Source organism: Patiria miniata, unplaced genomic scaffold (assembly GCF_015706575.1).
Source record: "Patiria miniata isolate m_02_andy unplaced genomic scaffold, ASM1570657v1 HiC_scaffold_10, whole genome shotgun sequence".
NCBI lineage: Eukaryota > Metazoa > Echinodermata > Asteroidea > Valvatida > Asterinidae > Patiria > Patiria miniata.
In genome coordinates, this window is record NW_024037048.1 from 14,103,586 (window position 1) to 14,114,596 (window position 11,011).

General features: G+C 40.6%; 1 protein-coding gene across 3 annotated transcripts; it reads left to right on the forward strand.

Annotated features, from left to right (window-relative positions):
- Nucleotides 1-597: 597 nt before the first annotated feature.
- LOC119738631 (intraflagellar transport protein 56-like) lies at nt 598-10,210 on the forward strand. Of its 3 annotated transcripts, none has more exons than XR_005272484.1 (5): nt 3,221-3,240; nt 4,777-4,860; nt 6,078-6,144; nt 7,110-7,216; nt 8,902-8,976. XR_005272484.1 is itself a non-coding variant. In XM_038213542.1 (5 exons), exons 4-5 carry the CDS (start codon nt 7,935-7,937, stop codon nt 9,014-9,016), a joined length of 249 nt encoding a protein of 82 aa, XP_038069470.1. In that variant the 5' UTR covers nt 4,383-4,402; nt 4,777-4,860; nt 7,110-7,216; the 3' UTR covers nt 9,017-10,210. The 3 variants fall into 3 exon arrangements, 2 of the variants coding, with proteins under 2 accessions (XP_038069478.1, XP_038069470.1); XM_038213542.1 differs by lacking the exons at nt 3,221-3,240; nt 6,078-6,144 and adding exons at nt 4,383-4,402; nt 7,935-8,068 and having other exon boundaries at nt 8,902-10,210; XM_038213550.1 differs by lacking the exons at nt 3,221-3,240; nt 8,902-8,976 and adding an exon at nt 598-624 and having other exon boundaries at nt 7,110-7,210.
- Nucleotides 10,211-11,011: the final 801 nt, after the last annotated feature.

Genomic DNA, 11,011 nt, shown 5'->3' on the forward strand with positions numbered 1-11,011 from the left:
GTACGTTATCGATCGAGTTGTCTGCTACATATACATCGCCTACTGCCATGACTGCTGACAATAATGGGATATCATCAAACAAGAGGCGGCGCCCTTCACAATTAACGGTGTGAAAAGTGACAATCTCATAACCCGTAAATTCCCGGTCGCATTAATTCCTTCCTAACGAAACCATTTCCCAATTCCTAAGCAAACAGAAAAACGGATAACGAAACCCAATTCCTAAGCAAAAAGAAAAACGGATAACGAAACCAATTCCCATTTCCTAAGCAAAAAGAAAAACGGATAACGGACTTCGAATCCAAAATCCATTCTCGACAGCAAAACGGATAACGAATAACGATTCCCAAATCCCAAATCCTATCGAGAAAGGAATTGGGATTTCTCAATGCATGATGGGAAAATTCGGACTTCGAAACTTTTTCGCAACTTTGTCCCCAGGGTTAACTTTATGTCGTAACTTAATTTCCCGTATTAAGTACCTGTCAGTGCGTACCGCTCAACACTACGTAAACGAGATTGTATTTGACACCGTTAATTGTGAAGAGCACCACCTGTTGTTTGGTTTTCCCGATAATGTATGTGGCGGCAGGCTAGGCCTGTACACCAAGCATGTTTTGTCAGGTAAGCCTGGACTATTTACTTGTCAAAATTCAACTTCCTTTCGGCGTACTGGAAAGATTCCCATATCTGGACATTACTCATTTCTCCCTTCAGTGATTTATGCCACAATTCCGGTTTAAAATGTCCAAAATTTTTGGATTTAGCAGGGAAATTTGTTACCAAAAAAACTATAGTCGGAGTCCCTTTATCGCGGCATCCCTTTATCGCGGCATGGAACATTTCTCCTTTTGTGTTGACTAAACTCCTTTAAGTGGCGATTTTTATCCAGGTCCTCCAGGCCATAAGGACTTACTGCCGAGTCGTATTAAAAAAGGACGATTAAAAAATGTTGTGTTTTTCGGGACTTTTAACGATTTTTAATAAATATTCACATTTTCCAAAACCTGCAAATTTTCCCTCACCGTGTCTGTTAAAACTAAAAGGTACCGTCTATATTTTAACATAAATCATCAATGGTGCTCTGTCCATGAAAGCTCCATTGTCTGGTTCCCCGTCTACAGCTGCAAACACGAAATGAAGTCAAAGGAGGATATTTCCACCGCGAAATCGTACACACTTTTACGGGATCAAAATAAGGACAGCGCGTAAGAAAATATAAAACGGCACACCTTGTAAAGTGAATGGCGCCCAATCGCCAATCAGTAGACTTGTCACGGTAATTTTCTTCTCCTTTCGGGGAAGGGCGCGTTTTAAGAAATCATCCTGCAGGGAATTATAGTCTGTCGAAGTTTAATCAACTTGAACGTTACAGGGAAAATATCAGACTTTATTCAGGGGATGTTTTAGTAAAACATTAACTATGAAAAAAAAAAGTTGAGATTATTGTAAAAACCACAATTCCCACATACCGCGATAATAGGGAGTCCACCTCCATTCGCACATTCCGAGCATGTCTATTTTCACAGGCATTTGAAAAGGAAGAGTTATACAACCTCAGAGACAGGACAATTCGGGAAGGTTAGCGGGCAATCTCTATTCCGAACAATAATATTCCGATAATACGGCGTTCCATCCTACATGGTTACTGCCACTGCCAGCATCCTACTGTCTGAAAAAACACCAAGGACATTTCACTAAATGTCCAGAACTCCAGGTATGGAATCTTTCCGGAGTATTTTTTAACCCTAACCCACCTCGCTCCTCCAAAATCCTCCTGGTGGTTTTGGAGGATTCTGGAGGATTGAGGATGAATGGTGATTCATGAAGCACATGATGATTCTAGAGGATTGAGGATGAATGGTGATTGAATCAAATGAGGATTCTGGAGGATTGAGGATGAATGGTGATTGAAGCACATGAGGATTCTGGAGGACTGAGGATGAATGGTGATTGAAGCACATGAGGATTCTAGAGGATTGAGGATGAATGGTGATTGAAGCACATGAGGATTCTAGAGGATTGAGGATGAATGGTGATTGAAGCGCATGAGGATTCTGGAGGATTGAGGATGAATGGTGATTGAAGCACATGAGGATTCTAGAGGATTGAGGATGAATGGTGATTGAAGCACATGAGGATTCTAGAGGATTGAGGATGAATGGTGATTGAAGCGCATGAGGATTCTGGAGGATTGAGGATGAATGGTGATTGAAGCACATGAGGATTCTGGAGGATTGAGGATGAATGGTGATTGAAGCACAAGAGGATTCTAGAGGATTGAGGATGAATGGTGATTGAAGCACATGAGGATTCTGGAGGATTGAGGATGAATGGTGATTGAAGCGCATGAGGATTCTGGAGGATTGAGGATGAATGGTGATTGAATCTAATGAGGATTCTGGAGGATTGAGGATGAATGGTGATTGAAGCACATGAGGATTTTGGAGGAAGTTCCTCCATGAGGGTGAATGCATTTTGTGGCAGGACTGTCTGATGATTTTGAAGGATTTGGCGTTGGTTATCCTTCATTTAAACACGAGTGCAAAATTTTGGGATGAGGAGGATTTTGGAGGATTGACGATGAATGCATTTTGAGGCAGGACTGTCTGACAATTTTTAAAAATTTAGGCGGAGTTGCAAAATTTTGGAGGATTGAGGATGGTTCCAAGCAAAAAGGGCCTAGGGGGTTATTAATGCTTTAATTGCATACATTGTTAGACTTTCTTTTTATAGCTCCATGATTGTATAGTCATTCTTTCAGAACTGTAAGTGTAAGGATTTTAAACTAAGTTCAGGAAGTATGCTCAGGCCCTACAGGCCCCATTTTTATCTTTTGTAAATTTGTCAATTTTTTGGAAAATTGTTCTCAAATTTCACAATAATTATTGTCAATTAAATTCTTCAAACAATGCCCTTTCCAAAAAATAGCAGATGAAAACAATATTTGAACCTAACCTTATGAATTAGAAGGTAAAGATGTTAAAGTAACTTGTTTTCCTTTGTTTCTTGAAGTTGACAGAGTTTGAAGGTTCTACCAAGGATGTCAACTGTGGAGCACATACAGGATGCAGAGCACAGTGATGACGTATCACCATGGCAACGCGTACTGCTCAACATCACTTGAATGAGATTGTACCTGACACCGTTAATTGTAAAGAGCGCCACCTGTTGTTTGGTTATCGATCAACATTATGCAGCAGATAATGCAGCGGTAGGCTATATAGGCCTGTACGTCAGGTAAGTCTGGACTATTTATTTCTCAAAATTCAACTTCCTTTCGGCGTACTGGAAAGATTCCCATATATCTGGACATCACTAATTTTTCCCTACAGTGACCTATGCCACCATTTAAAGGGATAATATGTCCAAAAATGTCGGATTTAGCAGGGAAAAGTTGCTACCATGGCATGCAAACTGAGAAAACATGTCAAAGGACATTTCCTAGTCTTTGTTGGTCAGTGACGTCTGAGGTATGGGTGTCTTTCCAGAGTATATTTGAATGCTTTGCATACATTGTTGGGTAAGACCTCTTTTTATAGCTCCATGATTGTATAGTCATATAGTCAGCAGGGCCAGGGCCTATTGTTTTTAGTTCATCGCACCTACCCCAATTAAGAACCCAGTATCAATGCACACATATAGTGGTGTTCCCTAACGTGGCGCACTGCGACGTTTCTCCTGACTTTCCTCATGCACGGTTGCCAAACTTCTTTGTTGATAAACTTCAAATTCATTCAGTTATTACTGGTACTTTTTCAGTAGTGTTTGCCATTTAAATTCTGTAAACAATTTCACTGTCACACAATTTTGAGCAAAATTTAAAAATGGTGGCGTCCGGAAATTGGGCCAAAAATCAGCTTAGTGTTCCCTAACACAGCGCACTTGCGTAAATCTTGGAAAATTCCAGGTTAACACTAAAAAAGTTATTTAAAGTTAACAAATTCTAATTAATAAATATCATTTATGTCTACATTAGCCAACTAGAAGAATGTCAGAAAATTATTTTCTTATTTTTGGGTGAGTATATCAGTGGTGAGTTGGAGGTAGATTGTTTCTCGTTGATAATTTAAGTTAGAAATATGATTCGGGTTTGTAACTTCAGGGGTTGCCCTTCAGGAAACTCAAGTTTGGATTGATTTTGGGGTCAAAAGGTCAAAGGTCAATGTCATTGGTCAAGGTCTAGGTCATTCCATTGACCAGTATTAACTATTCTACTACATGTACTTGTAATTTTGTACCTTATATCAACAAACTCAGGCCGAGGGGTTTCAACAGCACCGCTGTATTTTTTAGGAAAGTTGCAGTAATGTTTATTGATTCATTTTATTTCATTAACAGCTTTGAAAATGGAGTTGAGGCCAGACAGACAGGGGGCATAGGACTGCATATTTGCTCTCAGGTCATTTTATCTAATGCATTTAATGTTAGAGACTATTCGTTTTTGAACTTTTCTCCAAAAACCTGACAATATTTATTGCCAATCACCCTCTAATATTCAGGACCAATTTTTTTTTGGAATTATTCTTGACCATTCTCTTTATTTGGTGAACAATTTTGACCATCGTCTGAGTAGAGGCGTTTGCATGTTGATATTAGTGCTCAGGCATCGAATTTACGTCAGGAATCGACCACTAGTCTCGCCCCAACTTGCTCATAGTTGTTTCTGTGGCATGGTTTAGCTGTATTGGCCCTTTTTGGGGGGGAAAAAAGTAGTGCAGGTGGGAAAATTATCAGAAAAACTAAGATGACATTTTTGTGTGTTTACGTTTCTAGAGTTACTTCTACAACGACGATAGGTTCAACTACAACTATGCGCAGGCCAAAGCCACAGCAGGCAACTACAAGGAAGCAGAGGAGGTAGGTTGGAACCCCGGACCAAATTTTTGTTGTTGCGCCCTCAATAGTTGGCCAGTCATGGCGCAGTGACTCGTCATGGTGCCTGAACTAGTCATGGTGCCTTTCATTTGCAAACATCAAAAACCCAAACTACCAAGTTATTATGAAATACCTGACTGTTAGGGAATAATAGTCTCAAGCATCCTGTGAAATCACGGCACCTGGTGTGCTGTCATTTTCAAGAAAAGTGGAATTTTGTATCGATTTCCACCGATGGTCGGCCCTGTTTGAGAGAGAAGCCCGACTTTCTGTCTGTTCTCATCCATATACTGTTGCCGTATACCTAGATGTAGAACAAAAAGATATTCCAATAGCTTATTTTCCCACGTGCTGCATCTCTTTGGAATTCCTTGCCTGGTGCTTATTTCCCTCCAACCTATGATCTGTCCTGATTCAAGAGGAGTGTGGAGTGCTGTGGCCTCGTGGTTAAGGGCGTTGGATTCGTGGTCTGCAGGTAAAGCTGCAGGTTGTGGGTTCGAGTCCAGCCTGGGGTCGTGGTGCGTGTGCCCTTGGGCAAGGCACTTTGTCACTCATTGCTTCTCCCAACCCAGGAGTAATAGGCTATCAGCTTTGGTCCAAAAATTGGGCCACCAGTACCAGACGATTGAAAAGAGCAATGCTCATAGCGATTTTTTGAAAGGCACATCTAGAGTTGGAGAATGTGTGATAGCTTTGCAGTGTGAGTGGTGGCAGTGTTATCACTTTTGATTTGTGTTTTCAAAATTGCCGTCAATATGCTTGAACCGGATAAATTGTATGTTGTAACAAGCATGTTTTGGCTGCCATTTAAAAAAAAGAAAAAAGTGATAGCACCCAAAAAGCTGCCACCGCTGCAATGCTGTCACATATTTTCCGACTAGAGGGGTGCATACCTTGCCAAAACTCACAATGAGCATTATTGCCCTCATTTGATACTGACCAAAACCCCCACACTGATGGCTTATAAGTGGGTGCCTATGAGGGCAGAGATGGTGTGGTTGATTTAGCTGCTTTGCTCCGACTTGTAGCCCTGTATATCTGGAGTGGCTTTTAGCCTTGTTCAGGGCAAATAGGCATGAAAAAACAAGTCTAAAACCCGGATGGGGATCTTTCTGTGCCTCCTAGACCACTGTTTTGGTGGGAACACTTGGTTTTACCATGATTTAATTGGAGTGGGTTTCGTTTCTCTTGTTTTCCAGATTTTTGTGCTCATTCAGAGTGAGAAGATCAAGAATGACTACACGTGTCTCTGGTTGGCAAGATGCTGTGAGTATTACCATCAATTGTGAATGACGTTTCCTCTTCCAACTTCCAAGTTGCTAATTATGGGAATGAATCCACCTGTTAAGCCTCAACTCATAATGTATTGACCACTCACAATTGTGACTGCACAACCAAATGTCCAACTAAAGTCACGACACGTCGCGTGCATGCATTTCATGTACTGCTGGAAAATCCAGAGTGGCATTAGGGAGATGCACATGTTGCCCATGTGTGAGGTGGACTGAAGGGTCTCTAACAATGACATAACCAGCATGCAATCATCGCCCTGATTGTATATTAAGGATGTGACTTTGCGTTTCATTTTGTAAACGTTAAGCTAATATTTTAAGAACTGTTTTAAATGTTTAGCCATTGACAGTGGCTTTTGCCTACCCATTATGTCTGATCTGCAGACCGGCGTGATTGACATGATAAATCAACAATGGTTGACATAGTAAATAGCAGGCAGTCATTGATAAAGTAAAAATGTAACTACGTGTTCCCCAAATGTAATCAAGTACTACGGTGCTTCTAAGGTTTTGTAAATTAAGTAGGTTTGAAAACAACGTGAATTATTTGAGCTATGTGTGGATATCTCCAAGGAAGATCGCGTGAACGGAGGTCCCAGGCTTTTCTATAATTCGGGTTTTGTTTACATGTTTTGAGAAATTTTTAAACGGAGTTAAAAGTTTTTTGTTTTAAACGTGTAAACATCACATCTTAGTCGTACATTTGCCATGTTGGATTTGTTTTATCACATTTCAAGCAGATTGTACAACAGAAATTTGCTACATTGAACATCCCTCTTGGCTCCCAAATATTGTACACAGTTACACTGAGCATTGCTGGCCAAAAATTGCTGAAACGAGCATCCACTGAACCGAACCATCTTGTGTGGACCCCAATGTGTTTTCTTACAGCAGTATCCTATGTATTTATAACCTTTTTGTGTTGTTTTTGTTGTTCAGACATCGTGAATCGTAAGGCCAGACTAGCCTGGGAGTTGTACCTTAAGATGGAGACGTCTGGCGAATCGTTCAGCCTGCTGTAGCTCATTGCCAACGACGGCTACAAGGTAAAACATCATCCCCTATTTTTGTATGTTTGGTCAAGATTTTGGCATTAGCCCCAAATTAGTATCTAGTCACTCAATCTAAACCTGCAGCCGATTTCACAAAACACATTTGTCACTTCGTCAAAACCCAAATCGTAGAGAAAATGTCAATCTAAATATAACACACTTGTAAAAAAGAATGCACATATCCAGACGCCACTTCAGCCGTTGGGTACAAAGTCTATGGCGAGTCAAGAAAACTTTCCAAGTATTTCTGAACAAAATTGGAAATGTTTCTGCAGATTCGTGTTTGTGAAACATTTTTGCAATAACTCATCTTTATTGAGATGATGTGTGAAGACAAAAGTGGCGTCTGATTGCAACATTGTTTTCACGTGTAAAATCAACGAGAATACGAATCCCCGTCAAAAAGAAAAAAAAATGATTCATTGCACATTTACTACTTTGTGTCATTAGCTTGAATAATGAAGGATGCACTTTTGTGTCACAAACTTTAGTAAGCATGTAGAAGGCATCATAAAATATTAGAATAGCCAAAAATCCCAACTGCTTAAAAAATTGATTTGGGACAAATTCATCACTTTGTCAACACGGTGGCGATATGATCGAAAACTTCAGGCTTTTTGTTTGAACTTCTGATTTTTTGGCCTCGACCTCAAACTATAATTATCACAGAGACTCTTCTCAATTCACATGTTTTCAACTTTTCTGTCGGTAGATGGGCCAGTTCTACTATGCGACCAAGGCTTTCGGTGTCCTGGAAAGATTGGACCCCAATCCTGCATACTGGGAAGGCAAGCGAGGGGCGTGCGTGGGTGTATTCCAGCAGATCATAGCTGGCCATGAACCAAGGTGGGTGTCATCTCTGTCAATCAGCAGTGCACACTGACCAATCAGATCAACTTATGGTCAGGTGACCACACTACATCTATCAAACAGTGTGCACTGACATATCACTCCGGTGCTCTACCAACTGAGCTATCCAGCCCAATGTTGGCGGTTCCCTAATTGTCAATGTCTCTGTCAAAGGGGCGCTAGTCAGAAGCCCTCAACCCGCATATGCCATGCAGCCAGGGATCACGCCCAAAGTCACGATGCAGACCTGGCAAATATCAAACGGGGATCACTCAGAGAGGATACGGCTTTTTATTACAAATTTTCATGAATACTTTTCAACTTCTTAGCCCTCTAGTTCAACTTCATTGATCTTTATGGATTTTTCATTTGTCCCCATATTCTAAAAACAGCTTTCATTTTCACTATTAGGTTTTGCCCTTCACTGACATATAAACACTGTATACTCAGTGCGTTACCTCCCGAGTGAAATTTTGAAAAAATCACTCGGTTGGGACTCGAACCCATTACCTCCTGCTTTTTAGTGCAGACGTCTTAACCACTGGACCATCAAGCTTACAGAATTGGTTGCCTGGCCAGCCAACCAACCCCGTAAGCTCCATGGTCGAGTCGTGGGTTCGAATCCCACCCAAGTGATTATTTTTCCAACTTTCACTCAGGAGGTAACACACTGAGTATACAGTGTTTATACATCGGTGAAGGGCAAAACCTAACATTGATTTACATCACCCCGACGCAAAGTCCATCTTGTTAATAGCTTTCATTTTCACGTGCACAAAACCCAGTGAAGTTCAAGCCACTAGATTTTTGTCATTTTTTTTCCTCTACAGAGAAACACTGCGAGACATCCTCCAAATCTTGTGCAACACCGGTAACCCACAGGTGGAATACATCATCCGTGTCATGAAGAAGTGGGCCAAGGACAACAGGGTACCAGTTTCCTGAGGTGGTCCCTATCCTAGTCTTGAGATTGTTTAAATTTGTACATTCCAAAAAACCCTGCTTCGCAAAGGGATTTTGAAATAATGGAATGGTACTGTTGATTAATTTAAGAGTGATTTAATTGTTCGTCACGTTGGGAAATTTGCCTTGGAATATTTCTCTATTTAGCTTTGGCAAGGTGGTTATGCAGGAGAAAACAACAGTTCTGGAGAGAGGCTAGTCTCTCATGGCATAAACAAAGTAGGCTTGCCTAGTTAAGCTGGACTCTGTGACTCAGTCAGTGACTCAGTCAGTGACTCAGTCAGCAACTCAGTGACTCGATCAGCGACTCAGTGATTGAGTCAGATTCAGTCAGTGACTTGGTCAGTGACTCGTCGGTGATTTGGTCAGCGACTCGTCAGTGATTTGGTCAGTGACTCGGTTAGTGAATCACTCAGTGACTCATTGAGCGACTCAGTGGCTCAGTCATCAACTCAGTGACTCGGTCAGTGACTCAGTCAGTGACTCAGTCAGTGACTCGGTCAGCGACTCGGTTAGTGAATCACTCAGTGACTCATTGAGCGACTCAGTGGCTGTCATCTACTCAGTGACTCGGTCAGTGTCTCAGTAAGTGACTCGGTCAGTGACTCTCTCAGTGACTCGGTCAGTCAGTGGCTCATTCAGTAACTCAATGACTCGGTCAGTCAGTACGTGACTAATAGTGACTGACTCGATACTCAGTGACTCAGTCAGACAGTTGAAGTCAGGTAGCATTGAAATGCTCATATCATAATTATAAAGGTTCTCGTCATAAATGTTGCTTAGGACAACTCTGCAAGTTTGTTTTCTTGGAGTTTCTGGGGCCTGTTTAGAGACAAGCCAACGGCATGAGAATGGGCCAGGAATGGTTATTCAAGGAGGGGGGTAGTCATCTGTATGTAATGTAATTATACTAATTAATGGTTTATATATATGAATATACATGTACAAGTTTTCAGAACACGTTTGTCAGGTAATTAGGGTGTAAGGTCCAGAAGGCATGAAACAAATTGAAGATGAGTGATTTGAACTGGGCCCAATTTCATAGCGCTGCTAAGCACACAATTTCTGCCAGCAGAGCCTTTCCGTCTATCTATCACATTGTCAATACTATATTTTTTTCATGTACAATATTGGGAAAGAATGTTGCAACCTGATGCTGCTTTTTCTTCATATCATCTCAATAAGGTCATTCATTTCAAAAATGATGATAATTAAGACATGAATCTGGGACTGAGAAATACTTAAGAGAAATTTTTTTTGACGCTCCATAGACTTTGCACACAACCGCTGAAGTGGCGTCAGGTTGCAACATTCTTTTCCAATATTGTGTGATATTCTGACTTCATTTCTTAATTTCATCTGTAAAAACATTAAATGTTTACTGCCTTTCTTTATTATAACATTTGCAAACATCACAAAACGAAATGATCAAATTATCGCGAAATACCTTACTGGATTGTTGGGGAATGACAGTCTAAAGCATCCTGTAAAATCGTGGCTCCTGATGTGCTGACATTTTAAGGAAAAATGGTACTTTTCCAACGCTGGTCGGCCGACTAGTGTTGGAGAAACTGGTTATTTTTAAAAAAATTGCTCCGAATTTTTCATAATTAGTTATTCCGCATTTTCTTTGCAATTGATTACACACCTGTGAAGAGGTACAAGTCTGCTAGACTGATTCTCTGACCTTACAATTCCCCAAAGTCTATTAATTGCTCCGTTTTATCTTATAAGTGGGGTCACCAGACTGCAAATACATGACTGCAAATCCATTTATTTCTGAAAAATTGCAGCGAAAGCAAATGTTGTACATGCCCTTCAAGTCCGATAAATCTTATCTTGCAGTGTAAATATTGTGTAGGTGAATTTTAAAAGTAAATGTGTACTTAAAAGATTGTTGAAATGCTGTGCATAGTTCTTTGAATAAAGGGAGATTAAATCATCACAATAAATAAAAGTGAAAAAAAATACCTGTTT

Excerpts from the sequence above, each read along its gene's own strand:
- LOC119738631 (XM_038213542.1), top strand. The coding sequence starts at position 7,935 with ATGGGCCAGTTCTACTATGCGACCAAGGCTTTCGGTGTCCTGGAAAGA. Across the intron at positions 8,069-8,901 it reads ATAGCTGGCCATGAACCAAG|AGAAACACTGCGAGACATCC; the intron begins GTGGGTGTCATC and ends TTTCCTCTACAG.